The sequence below is a fragment of the Mesoplodon mirus genome, assembly GCF_964341445.2.
Source record: "Mesoplodon mirus genome assembly, chromosome: 12".
Lineage (NCBI taxonomy): Eukaryota > Metazoa > Chordata > Mammalia > Artiodactyla > Ziphiidae > Mesoplodon > Mesoplodon mirus.
The window spans coordinates 51,849,597-51,866,165 of record NC_138988.1 but is presented as its reverse complement, the minus strand read 5'-3'; the positions used below and the strand labels follow the sequence as shown (position 1 = coordinate 51,866,165).

The 16,569-nt window shown below is 35.8% G+C and overlaps 1 protein-coding gene across 4 annotated transcripts in view; it reads right to left on the bottom strand.

The window, feature by feature from the left end:
* CLASP2 (cytoplasmic linker associated protein 2) overlaps positions 1 to 16,569 on the bottom strand; it is a 189,340-nt gene that overhangs the window by 55,625 nt on the left and 117,146 nt on the right. For 2 of the 4 annotated variants that reach the window (XM_082637540.1, XM_082637539.1), the window contains exons 19-23: positions 11,455 to 11,478; positions 9,558 to 9,575; positions 7,000 to 7,101; positions 1,150 to 1,320; positions 479 to 586 (exon numbers count right to left, since the gene is read on the bottom strand). In XM_082637540.1, coding sequence (XP_082493666.1) covers positions 479 to 586; positions 1,150 to 1,320; positions 7,000 to 7,101; positions 9,558 to 9,575; positions 11,455 to 11,478 — 423 coding nt within the window. The remainder of the gene's footprint in view (positions 1 to 478; positions 587 to 1,149; positions 1,321 to 6,999; positions 7,102 to 9,557; positions 9,576 to 11,454; positions 11,479 to 16,569) is intronic. The other 2 variants (XM_082637537.1, XM_082637538.1) reach the window with 1 other exon arrangement.

Here is a 16,569-nt window from a genome sequence, read left to right as displayed (position 1 = left end):
CCCCATTTTAATAAGTAGTTCATATATTATTTTGTAGCATTCTTTCTAGTAATCTGAAATATCTAAGGTGAAATGTTAATATTTCTGCTAAAAAGGACGAAAGTCTTTATTTTTATCAAACTAAATAGTCCATATTTCACTTAAGTGTAAATATTTAAATATTGTCTTTAAATTTTATAGGGAGATTTGTTAAGAAAAATCTTGAATTCAATATTCTGTAGTTTAAATCTGTATGATATTTACTTGATTATGAAGGCAATTTGTTTATCCAATGTCTAACTTGCTCATTTAAGACAGATAAATGTCAAAGGAATTGCCCAAACATATAATTTCCTTCTGACTGTCTTTAAAAAGAAAAGAGATAGAGGAAAAGATACAGTTGAAGAAATCATCAACTAAATCCAGGGTGTGTTGAGGTTATCAGATGGTAGGAACACAACAGGAAAGCAATATGCCTCACACCTGCCCAAACACTTACCAAGGGGCTGAAAAGAGCGAACAGGACTCGTATCCCTGCTGCTCTCCCGACTGGCTTCCCGGCTGCACCCTTGGCTCACACTTGGTCGAGGAATACGACTGCTTCGGGCTGGTATGAAGCAACAGCAGCACAGAAGGGGAGTAAACAGGAGATAGAGTTTGTATTTTTGATATTTTGGTTTTATTCTTTTCTTTCTTTCTTTTCTTTTTTTTTTTTTTGGCCACTCCATGCAGCATGCGGGATCTTAGTTCCCTGACCAGGGATCGAAACCATGCCCCCTGCAGTGGAAGTGCAGAGTCTCAACCATTGGATCAGCAGGTAAGTCCCTATTCTTTTCTTTCCTAAAAACTAATAAATAAGTTTTTTCTAAGGTTGAGAAGAAATTTTTTTTGATGAAGCATTACCAGGAATACAGTTAAAATTCTTGAATACAGTCTTCTAGTTTGTATGTGATTAGAAGAGTAAAATGATATTTTACTAAAATAAAAAGATTTAAAATATAAATGAATTATACTTTCAAGATAAGATATCTAATTCCATTTTTAACCTATATTTCAGTTGTCCTTGAATTTTAAGTTGTTTTTCTCTAACTTAAAGTGCCTAAATTGAAGTCTTCAATGTCTGAAATACTAAAGAAATACAAGGTCCCAAGTTTTGCACAAAAATCTTACCCACTGAGAGCCTAGATGGACTAGCCTCTCTGCTACAGCCCTGGCTTCGTGGTATCTTGCTTCTCTTCTGTGCTGAGGCTGAATTGACCAGGACTCTTTGAACACCAGAGCTCACAGTAGAGAGGGCTGTTGTGGTCAGAACTCTTCCCGGAGACCCAGACCGGCTGCCAGCTAAACACCAAACACACACACAAATGTTAAGATGTGAACTCCAAGAGAACTTGTTGAAAGGATGAAAATTCAAGAAGTACACCTGAGAAAACTGTGATGGAATGGCAGTTCTAAGTTCAAAGGAGTTAGACTGAGGAAGGTTTATATATACTCAAAACCTGGAATAAAAAGGTATACTATATATACTAGGATTGAATGGTAAATCATGTAAATATATTTTCAGTTTGGGGAGTATAAGATGCTATGTTTAGTAAGGACAACACTATTATGATTTTCAGAACATAAATAGTAGAAAATATTTCCAAAGAAATAACTTATCTAACAATACATTTCGTGCAGCTAAAGCTATATGTTAAAAAGCTATACATTTAAAAGGAAAATATTAATAATTCTATTACTGCTATCATTTTTGTTAAGAATATGGTAATGAAAATGTGCTTCCTGTTAAAAGTTTGCCTGCTGAGATGCTTCTAAATGGGCATAACAAGGTTATCTTGCAACTATGTATATTTTTAAATTTTTACAAGATTTAATTTTAAATGTTTACAGAGTTGGGCCAGCTGAAAAAGAAACTTGCATTTTGCTATTTGCCTTCAAATAGCAAAGGGGTCTTGGGTGGCCAGTCTGCCAAGTAGATGTATACTGAGGGTAAAACACGACTAATGGGCAAATAAATGTCAAAGAAGGCAGACCCTTTCTAAACCAGTGATTTTCAGTCTTGGAAGACAAAGGATACGTGGTCAGGGATAGAGAAAGGGAGCTGGACAAAATCTCAGAGATTGGGGTAAGAGTTAAAAAAAAAAGTTAAGAAACATGCTTTTAAACTAGAATTGCACACGTTAGTGTTTAAGGGGATAAGCTCCTTGTCAATCAAAACATTTTTTGTCTGCATTGAAAAGGAAAATGAACTAGATAACTCCAAGGTATAATTTAACTCTAGATTCTGGATGGTAGCATTATAAAAGTTAAACTTGCACTTAAATAAAACTTCATGAAAGCAACGGTTCCTCTTTGTTGGGAACTTCTCCACAGTCACTGCTCACCTGGTATAATCTTACCCAATGACACTTCACTTCCACAGAGCAAAGATTAAAGAGTCAAAGCCAATGGGGACAAGCAGGGAACATCAACCAGGGAGCAGTGCTGAGTGTAAAGCAGGGAGTGGTGACTTTTTAGTTCAAGCCAGCTCTGTCTTGAGGTAATACTGGCTACATTTTGGGACTTTTTTGTTTTTTAAATGAACGCTTTGACATTTCCTGATTTTTATCATGTTGTGTAGACCAAATAATACATGAACAGAGGCAGGCTGCACGTGGTTCATGGGCTGCTGATCTGTGACCCTGGCTACCGTTTTCTTGGCATGGTCTTCCTGAATACAATTTAAACTCATGCTTAATTCCTAAACTTTATTAGCACACAAAATGAAACTCATCTTCCGCTGGTTATAGCAATACTGTAAAACAAATCAATGTTTACGATAACATTAGCAATTTGTTATCTGTGTAGAAGGAATTCTAAATTTTTGCAGGGAAATTATACAAGTGTACTTTAAAATGATGATTCATTTGAATTGTTTCATGATATTTCAGGTGAAGAATCTTTAAATCAAGTTTCTTTCAGTTATAACCTTAGAGATACTCACAAGGCACCTATTTTCTCCATGCAGCATCTAAACTAAACATACACACCAAAACACCCAAACACCCAACATGCTACAAACTCACAATGCAAGATAAGCTGATGAAATATTTTATGGGAACACTTGCAACAATATAAAAAGTATAAATTATGAACTGAACACATACAACACGTTATTCTGTTAAAACTAATGTAAGTTTAGGGGGTGACAGTGTTGGTAGGAGACTGGAGAATTCCTTGAAATGTGGATCTATTCAGCAGAGAGGAAACATATAGTATAGAAGCAGAGTAATCACGCTACCTATTCTAGATTTATTGACTTTATCAAAACTATGCAAGCTCACTCTCTATATATTTAAATTCATTCATGCCCTCTCCTGGGAAATAAAATTGGTAGTGTTAATCATTACCCGCTCTTCTCCAATGGCCGCCCCCGCCCCGGCCCCCACCAACAGTGTGTTAATTCCAGTGCCTACAACCCATTTTGGAATTATTTATACTTAGAAGAAAATATCAAGGCTCTTTCCCCAGCAAAAGAACTACCAAGGCTAATTATTTCTTCTAGGAAAACCACATAGTTGATGAAAAAGAGTATGATGTACCTAGGGAATAGCATGCTACTAGAAAATACTCTAATTTATGAAATTTGAAATTAGATATCTAATTTCTCTTGTGCTGCCTAAAGTTTTCAAATTACCATTTTATACTTTTTATGAGATGTTTTCAAGGCATTGCTATAGCTCCTTCGCTTTTGAATGTTTACACCTATAGCATCAACATGGATAATTTAAAAAACCCAGGGTTTTGGTAATAAATAAGGACAGGTCAAAGAAAAATCATAATTGGTGATTTTTACCCCAATAATGGCTACAGAATAATATAATATTAAATGTTAAGAATTTCTGCTGAATAGAACCCATTCTTGATAATGAAAATAGGTGATGAAACAACAGATGCACACATAAAGTCTATATATTCTTACCACCAATGGTATTAGCAGATTGTGATCCTGAACAAGTGTAAAGGCAGAGTTAGGGTAAGGGTTATAATCCATGAAGAGGGAAGAAGCAGATTTAAAATGAATGGCAGATGGAAATAAGAAAGCTTTAGTCAGTTCTTAGGAAATAAAAAATTCTAAAGCAAAAAAAGCAAACTTTAAAAAAAATCCCAAAACCATTGATGTCTGTAACAAAAGCAGAACATTTAGTAGTTTTTAGCTGATAAACTGAAATCAGACACTCATGTACAAAGCAGATGAAATGAAGGTGCAAAAGTAAATGTAAATTCTTCAGCTTTTCTTCTACTGATAGTCTAAGATCTAAATAATTAAATGTTTAAATTTTTATAATTTAAACATTTAATTTAAAAACTATAGGTAAGGAAGAACTACAATATCTTCTAGCTGAAGAAAAATTACATGAAAAAGCTACAGGTTTTATCTTTCTTAAGACACACAGGGAAAAAAAACCAAACAGTAGAGGGGTGGGGTGGAGAGACAAAATTTCTGACAGGCTGTACAATCATTTGTACATAATCAGTCACTACCAACAACAAAAGACACAATCTTTACGTAAACATTTAAGTCTGGAAGTCTCTCCGCTGGGTCTGTTTTTATTTATTTTTGGTTAGCCATCAGAACATACCTGCTTTGACCCAAGAGATTTTTTTTTTCCTAAATGGTGATATAAAAATATGGAAAAGACCATGCAAACCCTAATGAATTACTTCACAATGAAGTGAAGATGGAGAGCACAGCAATATTTCTGTGCAAATATGTGTAAAGAAACTTGCATCAAATTATACAAGGCCACAATATCTTTTTTCAAAAGAATTTGAAATGAAAAAACAGTCATTCAAATAAATAAGCAGGCAAATAAACAAAAACCTCACCAATATGATTTAAAATCTAAGTGATTTTATAGTGGGAACGTCTTCTGATCTTAAAATCCTACTAGGTCTAAAAATCTATCATTATGTTCTCACACTCTAGGAGAGGATTTCAAGTGTTGTGGATTGGGTTTCAAAGTGAAAAACCAAATGTAAAAAAATTATTCTATATTCTCTTGAAGTGATCAGTAGTTATAATACACTTAAAAGGGAGTTCCTTAAGTAATATATTAAAAAAACATACACAAAGCACTTTGAATCTCTGCCATGAGTTCAGTCTTAGTATTACTTTAGAAGAGAACTCAGTAAAATATCTCATATAAAACTGTTTTATCCTTAAGATGCTGGATACAGACAGTTTCTGGTTGCTACCTTTATTTTTCTTTCTGCTTTAAATTTCCTGACTTCACCGTTATTTTTGTTTCCTGAAGGCCATAAGAAATAACAACAAAGAAGTGCACAATAGGAGTATAAAATTCAGTTGACATTAGGTTAAGAAAAACAAGGACATCAATTTCACCAGCTAAAATATATAGCACATACTTTGTGCACAGGCAAAATACTAATTTAATTCTCACAACAATCCTGTGAGATTATCCTCTTCATTTTACTGGTTACAGTAGAAGTATATAGAAATACAGAAACTTTAAATAACCTGGAATAGCCATGGATCAAATCCATGATCTAAATCAATACTTCTCGGACTTGATTGTAACACAAATCACTTGATGATCTTGTTAAAGACTGAATTCAGTAGATCTGTGGTGGCATGAGATTGTACATTTCCCAGGTGATGCTGATGCTGGTCTGTGCACCCCATTTGGAATAGCAAGGCTCTGAACTACTATGCTATACTGCTAAAGATTAAGTTACTTTAACAGTTACCCTAAAAATACATAAGATCTGGGAAGAATGTGGTATGATCTATTCCTAATTTGGTTGGGAGAAGAGCTCTCACCCAGAGGGCATTCACCATGTTTTCCTATTTGTAAATAACCCTCAATTTGCAAACCAATTTTACTAAGCATTTCTGCTTATTTTTAGGACTCTTGTTGAGTGCTCCCATCATTACTCTGTCTAGATTTTTTGACTTTGGAAAGAGGAGAATCTGCTAGGCCGGACTTGTCTAATCACTGCCCTGACCCCTTCTAAGCCCAGCTCCTTTCCCTGATTCCACGATTCAAGAATCAAGTTAAAAAAACAGACAAATTGGGCATCTATATCCTGGAAGAGTCACCTAAACAACAGTGGAAGATAGCTACATCTATTTCTTTCCAAAATGGCCAAGTATATAGAAGAACCCCAGAATTACCTCCCTAGAAAAAATTCCTGTTCTAAGAGGTATGTGCTAAGGAAAATCTCTTGATAAAGAAGGAATGTGAACTCTTTTAAATTAATTATGCCTTAAGTGTATATATTACTATTCTGGAATATATAGGAATGGATCATTCATTTTACCTAGAATTCAAAATTGTGCTTTTTAATAATTGTGCTTATGAGAAACTCAGCTTCCAATGAAATGGCAAAAACATAAATCTTAAATTTAAAAAGGAATATAACAAAACTGGTCATTTCAATTTGTTTCCTCTTTATGAATCAGTATATACCTGCCAAAAATGCTAACTACATTCTAACAGATTTCAGGGAGAGCACAAAGATACCACATATCTGCCCTTGAACAACATTAGCTAGATGCAACCAGATCTGATGCTAACATACGGCAATTATTTTGCCTCTAAAAAGCACAATTTTCCACGTTTACAAGTTTCAGAGTAGACTGTGAAAACCTTAATGTTAAAAGATTTGTGCTATTTAAAATATCTCCATGCAAGTCTGTATAGCAGATGAAGTTTTTCTTTCTAAGTGCAGATATCAATGATGCAGCCCTAATAACACACCAAAGACAAGACAACACCCACTCCAAAAATTCCAAAACATGCACAACTGACCCAAAACATTGAAAAAAAAAATACCTTCATTTTTGTCAGGTGATGATGAACCTAAAGTACAGAACAAGAACTCAGTATGTGGCTTGTCTTTTTTGAAATTAGTTTTGTCTTTTTCCACTGGTCAATCTCTTCATACAGTAACATACAAGGAATACGCTTATCCTAACATATTAGAAATATGGGAGAACTAATAGGCAATACGTACGCTGTGACTGAGACACCATTTTTGTTCGACTTCTTCCTCTGGAATCTGTCTTGGCGTTTCCCATACCAGCAAGTGGTGCTGAAAGCTTTGCTCTCACCCGGCCTAAGGAATAAAATTATTTACATAATTAAAGACTTTTTTCTATAATAATATTTAGTAATGAGGAAAAAAATCTCACTATAATTTTCTAATTGGGTGTGCTTTTCAAGTATTGTTAAATTCTGTACTAATGTAACCTTTGCTTACAGATTATAAGATTATAGTTCTCTTAAAATTTTAAAAATACATACTGCTTTTTACGTGTTGCACCATAAGCTAACTTTCCTTTATGGGTAAGAATAAAGTCAAACTAAAAGATCTCCATTCTCAGTTTGATATTATTAGTCCAGTAAAGTAGAGTTATAATTAAGATAATTACCACAGGCATGCACTTATTCTTAACTGGTAGTTCCAATTTTAAATTTTCAGTTTCCATGAAATTTAATTTATTCTCAAATCCACCCTGTAGTTTAAAATACAAGCTAATCTTGGAAACAACCCAATATTTCTGACTGAAAATGTACTTCTAAAGAGATCTGCAAGAAGATACAATACTAGGTAAAATATCTTTTTATATTCTGTGCTAAACATGAGATTACTACAGATGTACAGATGGACACATTTACTCTTCTCTTCCCCCAACTAACCAATTTCATTTAGAAAATTATTCGAGGAAATACCAATCCTCAAAGAGATGGCACTTTTCTACACACATTTCCTTCTCTACCTCCACGTTGCGTTCCTTTCTTCTCTTACTACTGCCTCATCCCCCTCCACAAAACCAAGCTGCAAGATGTTTCTAGAGCTCTTGAACCAAAGGAGATAATGCTTACCAAAGTGCTTAAGTAAACTGTCATTAGAAAAAACAAAAATATCTTACTAGCAGGTACTTTGGTATTCTCAAGCAACAGTCTCAATCACTATCAAATCAGAACCAATACCAAACATGATCATAAAGAAGGACTCAAAATACTTTTTAGTTAAAAGGCACAACTTTTAGGGCAATCACAATATAGAGGCTGGGGACTTCCCTGGTGGTGCAGTGGTTAAGAATCCGCCTGCCAATGCAGGGGACACGGGTTCGAGCCCTGGTCCGGGAAGATCCCACATGCTGCAGAGAAACTAAGCCTGTGTGCCACAACTACTGAGCCCACATGCCACAACTACTGAAGCCTGCATGTCTAGAGCCCGTGATCCACAACGAGAGAAGCCACTGCAATAAGAAGCCTGCACACCGCAACGAAGAGGAGCCCCCGCTCGCTGCAACTAGAGAAAGCCCGCACACAGCAACAAAGACCCAAAGCCACCAAAAATAAACAAACAAACAAAAAAAACCCCCCAGCAATATAGGGGCTAGCCTGGTATGGTGATAGTAATTAGGAAAACATACACTAAAGAGTAAGGAAAAATTACAATATTAAGAAATGAGTGAGGGGAGATAAGAGAATAATTAGGAACTAGGAATAAAATGAAGCAAAAGGAGAAGTATAGTTGGTAGATCCTAGCATTCTATCAACTTCTTTGAGGCCCCTAAAAAGCCCATAATTCAGGACTTTCACCCTTTTACAGAGTCTGTTTAGAATAGGACACAATGTTCTCCTGACTAAGAAGTAAAGTAGAAAAAAATTATTATTTTTGAAATGCAGAATGTATCCAGTACAACAAAGAAATTAGGATAAATTAAGTATTTTGATACTACCATTCTAAATTACAATGCCACAGTGCCAGAAACTAGTACTCTAATTTAAAACTTAAAATATGAAAATATTTCAAATATATCAGAGTAAGTATGAGACCTCCAAAATGTTAAATCTACTTAACTGTGTATCACAAGAAAATGTCATCCATGTAAAATTTAGGAAAAAAAAAATGTGTTTCATATCAGAGGCTTAATAAGACAGCCTTCAGGCAGGATAAATATAAAAACTGAATTTTTTCCTTTCTACAAATTCAAAAAGCAATAAATAATTTTTTAAAAGGTAAACTGGCTCAGTAAAATAAAGTATTATATCTAGCAAGGTTTTTGTAATCCCAAATTCAAATCATATGCAATTCTCCAGTCACTGATTCAAAATCAAAGATACATTTAAAAGCTGACAAAATAAATGCATTTAAATGCTGAGGATATTTAAAGACGATAAAGCAATGGCACGTGCACTCTCAAAGTATAAATGAATTGGCATAAATTAAAACACAAAATAAAAGCATTAATGTCACTACAAGAAAAAAATGAAACTATGTAACTTTATACTAGATATTATTAAACATGTTAAGCATTTACGTTTTTCTAGAATGAGATGGTCCAAGATACAAAGCAAAATTCCAGGATGAAGGATTAAAAAAAAAATCCACGTGTATAACTAACACAACCAAACATGAAATGTAAAAGCTACCACAGCTCGCAAATTATACAGATTTGCAAAGAAATTAGCCTATTTTAGTTTTTAATATTTAATTCCTACCAATGAAAATATTAATGTAGAGGTATTTGTGTTACTAACAAAATGTATAAATCTTACCATCTTCAGATGCTGTTCCTAAATAAGAGAAATAAAACAATAACATTTCAACAAAGTCTGCCAATGCTGATGTTAAAACCTTCCTCACGCCTCCCACCCAACGAAAACAAAAGGGCAAAAGAAAAACTTTCTAGTTCGATAGCCTTAAATTAGCTTTTAAAAGATTCATTTTGAGATAAAAGAAAATTTGAGGTAACCTAATGACTCATAGCACAAAAAAGGTTAAAACTAGACAATTAAAAATAGCAAAATTCTATAACAAACACGTTTGTCTGCTATACTTCATACTTGAAATTTTAAATGGTGAAGAAAATTAGAGAAATTAATTACTCAAGAAAGATGCAACTTTCATTGCTCTCTCCAAAATGAAGATTTTTATAGATCTTTCCAATGTAAGAATTCTTTCTGTGCATTTTCAAAAGGTAGTCCATAAAAGAACTAGAAAACTAATTGACAAACATGGGAATCAAATCCATGACCAAGGTCTCATTAACCCAGTATTTTCACCAAAGCATTACAAAGACCTATCAACCCATTAGTTATTTATTCAAAAATTCTTGTACTCCCTAAGATGTCAATGAAAACTAGCAAAAATGATCAAGTAAATAGAATTCCCCGGCACTCCAGTGGTTAGGACTCCACGCTTTCACTGCTGAGGGCCTGGGTTCAATCCCTGGTCAGGGAACTAAGATCCCACAAGCTGCATGGCACGGCCAAAAAAAAACAAACTCACTACTACTATAGGGCAATAACAGATGTTTCTCCGTGTGTGTGTATATAGATTTTTTTTTTAAAACACAGGATTAAACATCAGTGAGAGTAACACATCACATAACGCAGGTGATTCCTCAAATAGGCTGATGTTTCTGACCCAAAAAAGAAAACATTTTGATCTGGGATGTGAGAATAATTTGTTTTTGAAGGATCTAGAATCTCAGTGTTAGAAGTGATATTGAATGGTTTGAAATATAGAAACTATCTCTCGGTTAGGTTTTCTTTCATTTAATAATTTCTTAAATTTATGAAATATATTAAACACACACAGAAGCACAGAGACTAATTATAAGTAACACTCATGTACCCGACCCAAGATTAAATAAATCTTCCATTTCATCAGAATGGAAGGTATACCAGTTTCAGAGTTTACGTAATAATTGACAGAAAAACATACTTTTCCATTTTCCCTAGATCTCATACTGTGACTTACAGATTCAGGATCTTCTTACAAGTTCTTATAAAAAAGCTCAAGTTCTTAGATAACATTACGGTATCTGATGAAGTGAAGGGCAAGTATGGATAATACACAGTCTAGTGTTAGACAAAAATACCATACAGATAAAAATGACCATACTGGATCAAGCAACTAAAGATAAACTAAATACTGAAATTAAAAAGGCATAGCTCAAAGTAAGTTCAATTTTGATTAAATGTTAATTTAAAACTCACTCTCTGAAAGACAGCATCTGTGACTTGCATTTCATTTTCATAAATAACCATATGAATCTGTAAAATATGTCATTTGTCTCTCTCTGTATCAGAGTTATTAAACGAAAGAACTGAATCAAGTGACTAATGAGATTCCTTTCCCTTCTTCTGAATCTAATATTTCAGAGAAAGACTTAAGAAATCAAGAATATTTTAAGAGCTCAGGTAAAAAAAATTAAGAAAATTGATTTAACTTATAACAAACAGTAACCTAGTATTTGAGTAAACTGAAAAACCCAAAATGGATATGTCTAACCCAAAATTCAATCAGAGAATTACATAGCCATTTTCTCATTAAGAGTGCTGCCACATAAGCAGCCTATTTTCAGAACTTAAGAGAATGAACAAAGGTATCATGTAGAATCCAAGAGCCATAAAATTTTTTAGGTGAATTAGAAAAGGAAGTTCTTACCATCCATCTTGTCAGAAGTATCCTCTGATGAAAGAGCAAGCAAAGAACAGAAGAAAACTTAGTATGTTAGAAAAGGATTTTATAACCCCTGGAAAACATTATTTTTAAGAACACAGAATTCATAGCATACACGTATATATGAAGCTTGTTTTCAACTAAAACATACTAGGAGATTAAACAAAATGAGGTTTCTTTGTGAGATAAAAATACCCCCCCAAAATTATATATATATAGAATTGAATTGACAATAAGTCTGATTTTCACTAGCCTAGATAAGTTAGAGAAGCCCATGTCCCAACCTTGGACCCCTGCACCATCAGACAAACCCCTTGCTTGGGTCTGCTGAGTTCTCCTAATCTAATAAGAGTCACCTTGCCTTGCTTTCTCTTTTCCTCTACAGGCTAGAGCACACCCCCAAATTCTACTCTAAATTTAGCTGTCTCATCCTTATCCTCTGTCTACTGCGTTGCTGCTTCCTCACCCCATCCTTTCTTAGTACTTTCAGTCCCTTTAAGACCTGAAATATGGATAAATCTAACAACTAAATTTCTCTACCCCACTACTTTGAGGTGCCCCAATAGAGAAAATTACAAAACCAAGAAGTCATGCATACTGGCACTACTAGAAACTGGGGTAATTATCAGGCTTGGCCTTTAGTGACTGTGCAGAAAAGTGTTAATAAACCAGGCCTGATACTCTTAAGAGTCTAGTTACAGGGCTAGCCCTTAGCTGGCCTTTGGGAATTTAGTTTTGGATCTTAATTATATCAATGATGAGCTTGTTTTGTGTGTTTGAGTGTTGGGGACGGGGTATTGAACTCCTGCTATACCAACTTGCCTGTATTGTTTTTGCAGACAATGTGATTTATGGGGAATACCTGTTATCTTTTTGCGAGTATGGAATTCTGGTAATTGTGGCTGGTTGTGCAGCAGAGTGCTTGAATAATAACCGCCCTTTTATCCTCACCCTGGACTCTGAGTCTTAAGGAAGCTTCTCTGGACAGAAACACTATGCACATGTTCTACACTCATTGCTGGAGGAAGGAGCATGTTCTGCGCAGCCTGTCATTTTCGCCTCTGGGAAGGATAACTCTGAAAGCCTGTGCCTGGACTCCTCCAGACTACCCGATGAGTCTTCTTCCCTTGCTGATCCCGCTGTGTGTCCCTTTGCTGTAGTAAACCTCAGCCATGAGTACAGCTAACAGTCAAGTGAGTTCTCTGGTGAGTTTCTCCATGTATGGGTGGCTTGAGGTTTGGAATAGCAGTTGAGGAGGCACAAGAGGAGGGGCTCTCTTCCAGGCTTCCTGCAACCACCCACACATGGAGAAACTCACCAGAGAACTCACTTGACTGTTAGCTGTACTCATGGCTGAGGTTTACTACAGCAAAAGGACACACAGCGGGATCAGCAAGGGAAGAAGACTCATCGGGTAGTCTGGAGGAGTCCAGGCACAGGCTTTCAGAGTTATCCTTCCCAGAGGCGAAAATGACAGGCTGCACAGAACATGCTCCTTCCTCCAGCAATGAGTGTAGAACATGTGCATAGTGTTTCTGTCCAGAGAAGCTTCCTTAAGACTCAGAGTCCAGGGTGAGGGTAAAAGGGCGGTTATTATTCAAGCACTCTGCTGCACAACCAGCCACAATTACCAGAATTCCATACTCGCAAAAAGATAACAGGTATTCCCCATAAATCACATTGTCTGCAAAAACAATTCAGGCTCAGTGTCCTGACTCTGACTCCTCAAACATGAAGACACAGCTACCTCCCCATGACATGGCTCTTAATGCTCACCCGCCCAAAATATATCTGAATCTACCTCCTTCATTTCTTTCCCTTCTACCTCAGTGAAACGGATGACCCTTCCACATCCAAGGCTAACTCCCCAGCTCTTCTCTATACATCCTATTCCTTATGTCTCTCATAAGAACTTTGACCGTAAACAATTTCCTTTCATTCTTCCATTTTTTACTTTTCCTTCTCTACTGACTCTACCATCTTAGTATACAAACATATTCAACTCCCTCAATTTTAAAAAACAAGAAGCTCATTAACCTTTAACAACAGATAATTCCTACAATCTTCTTTCATCTCTTCTCAACCGCTAAGCATAGGAATAATTTATACAGATTCTCCTTCCAACTTCTTCCTCAATCAACTGAAATCTGACTTCTGTCCACATGACTCCAACTGAAAACATTTATTTTCTTTTTCATTTAAGCAATCCCACAGACCTAGTTGTTGAGAACAAATATTCATAAATATGCACAGATATATCAAGGTTTCCTTAACAGAAATTCCTGTCTCCTATCATACCAAGCTTCCTCTTCGGATAAAGTTTTCAAGCGTAAACCTCAAAACACTCATCATATCCCCGTTGCCAAAGGATTCAGTACTTCAGTGGATGAAAAATCCTGTGGCAACTGCTTTAAGTAATGTATTGAGTTTAATATTGAAAGATTACAGTATCTTAATTACAGACGATTACAGTAAGAACAATTCTCTAATGACTTCCAAATCTAATCTCAAGCACAGATCTCTCTCCTGAGTTCTCTGCCACTGTATGTAATTCTTTCATATACTACTATGACTCCGAACACTTCCAGTTTGATGTCTCAGGGATTTCAAACTCAAAATGCATAAAACTCAACAAGCTTTTAGCTGCTCATCCTTTAGCAACCTACCAATAGACTGAGAGACTCTTTCAATATAGAAGCATATATCTCTGGATCCATAAATGTTCAGCCATGATAAACAAGGCTCAAAGAGAAGAAAACAAAAGACTACACAAGTCACATCTGTATAAGAAAGTTGAGGAAGGGGGGAAGGGGGTTTAGAAAGAAAAAGGAAGGAAGGAATGGGGGAGGGGCGGAGGGAAGGAGGGAGGGAGGGAAGAAAAAGAAAAAAAGACATAGAAATAGAAAGAATGAGAAAATCTATTCTCTAAGCCCTGGAGAGAGGCACAGACAAGTATCTCATTGTGCCTGAGTGTGAACCTGGGCCAGATGAAGAAAAGAGGATAGAGGGACACCTTTCCCTTCTATAAAGAAGCAAACATGCCATTCAAACCTTAAAGAACCAAAAGAAACAAATTAAGCAATCTCATGGCACTATTATGACTTTCTTGCGAAAAAAAAAATTGCTGCTGGGAATTTCCTGGCAGTCCAGTGGTTAGGACTCCGCGCTTTCAGCCGAGGGCTTGGGTTCAATCCTTGGTTGGGGAACTAAGATCCCACAAGCTATGTGGCACGTCCAAAAATTAAAAAAAAAGAATTGCTGCAAATGGCTTTCGAATTCATATTAAAACACTTCAAATTCAGTATTTTTTTTCTGATACTAAAAATAATGGATACTAAATATAATGTTTTATTTTTAAGACTCAGGATGAATGTTTTATTTCTATTTGTTTTCCATTTTCCCCACTTAAAAAAATTAATGTATAATTCATGTTCTATAAAACTTACTCTTTCATAGTATACAATTCAGTATTTTTAATATATTCACAAGACTTAACAACCCTCATAAATATCTAATTCCAGAACATTTTCATACCCCAGAAAGAAATCTTATACCCATTGATGTCATTCCCTATTTTCCCAACTCCCAACCCCTGGCAACAACTAATTTACTTCCTGTTTCTATGGATTCACGTATTCTAGGCATTTCATGTAAATGGAATCATACAGTATGTGGCTGTTTGTGTCTAACTTTATAATGCTTTCGAGTTCCACCCCTCTTAAGAGCATGCATTAATATTTCACTTTTATGTAATGTGCTCCTTTTTATGGCTGAGTAATATTCTGCTTCATTGTATGCACATACCTCCCTAACCATTCACCAGCTGATGGACATTTGGGTTGTTTCCACTTTTTGGCTGTTATGAATAATGTTGCTATGAACATTCATTTGTGTACATGTTTTAATGAGAACATGTTTCACATGTCTTGGGTATACAGCTAGGAGTGGAACCACTGGGTCACAAGCTAACTCTATGTTTCACTTTTTGAGAAACTGCCAAACTGTTCCCATAGTGGCTCCACTTACACTCCAGGAGCAGTGTATGAGGGTTTCAATTTCTCCATATCCTCACCAGCATTTGTTATTGTCCATTCTTTGGATAATAGCCTAGCGGGTGTGAAGAGGTATCTCACTGTGCTTTTGATTTGTACTTCCCTAATGTCTAAGGACGTTGAGCATCTTTTCATGTGCTTTCATTGGCAATTTGTATATTGTCTTTAAAGAAATATGTATTCAAATTCTTTGCTTATTTTTAAATAGAATTGCCTTTTTGTTACTGAGTTATGAGTTCTTTATATACTTGAGATGTAAGTCCCTAATCAGATATGTGATTTGCAAATGTTTTCTCTCATTTTGTGTGTTGTCTTTTCACTTTCTTGATGGTGCCCTCTGAAGCACAATGTTTTTAATTTTGATGAAGTCCAATTTATCTAGCTTTTCTTTGGTTGCTTGTGTTTGGTGTAGTATCTAAGAAAACACTGCATCATTCAAGGTTATGAAGATTTACACCTGTGTTTTCTTCTAAGCATTTTATAGTTTTAGCTCTTACAATTGGGTTTTTTTTGGGTTTTTTTGGCGGTACGCGGGCCTCTCACTGTTGTGGCCTCTCCCGTTGAGGAGCACAGGCTCCGGATGTGCAGGCTCAGCGGCCATGGCTCACGGGCCCAGCCGCTCCACGGCATGTGGGATCTTCCCGGACTGGGGCACGAACCCGTGTCCCCTAAATCGGCAGGTGGACTCTCAACCACTGCACCACCAGGGGAGCCCTACATTTGGGTTTTTAATCCATTTTGAGTTAATTTTTTGGATATGATATGAGATAGGGGTCCAAATTCATTCCTTGGCCCCTGGCTATCGAGTTGTTCCAGCAATATTTGCTGAAAAGAATTCTTGCCTACTGCATGGTCTTGGCACCCTTGTTGGAAATCAACTGACCATAGATATATGGGATTATTTCTGGGCTCTCAATTCTATTATATTGGTGTATATGTCTATCTTTATGCCAGTACCACACAGACTTGATTACTGTAGCTTTGAAGTAAATTTTGAAATTGGGAAGTGTGAGTACACCAAGTTCGGTCTTCTTTTTCAAGATCGTTT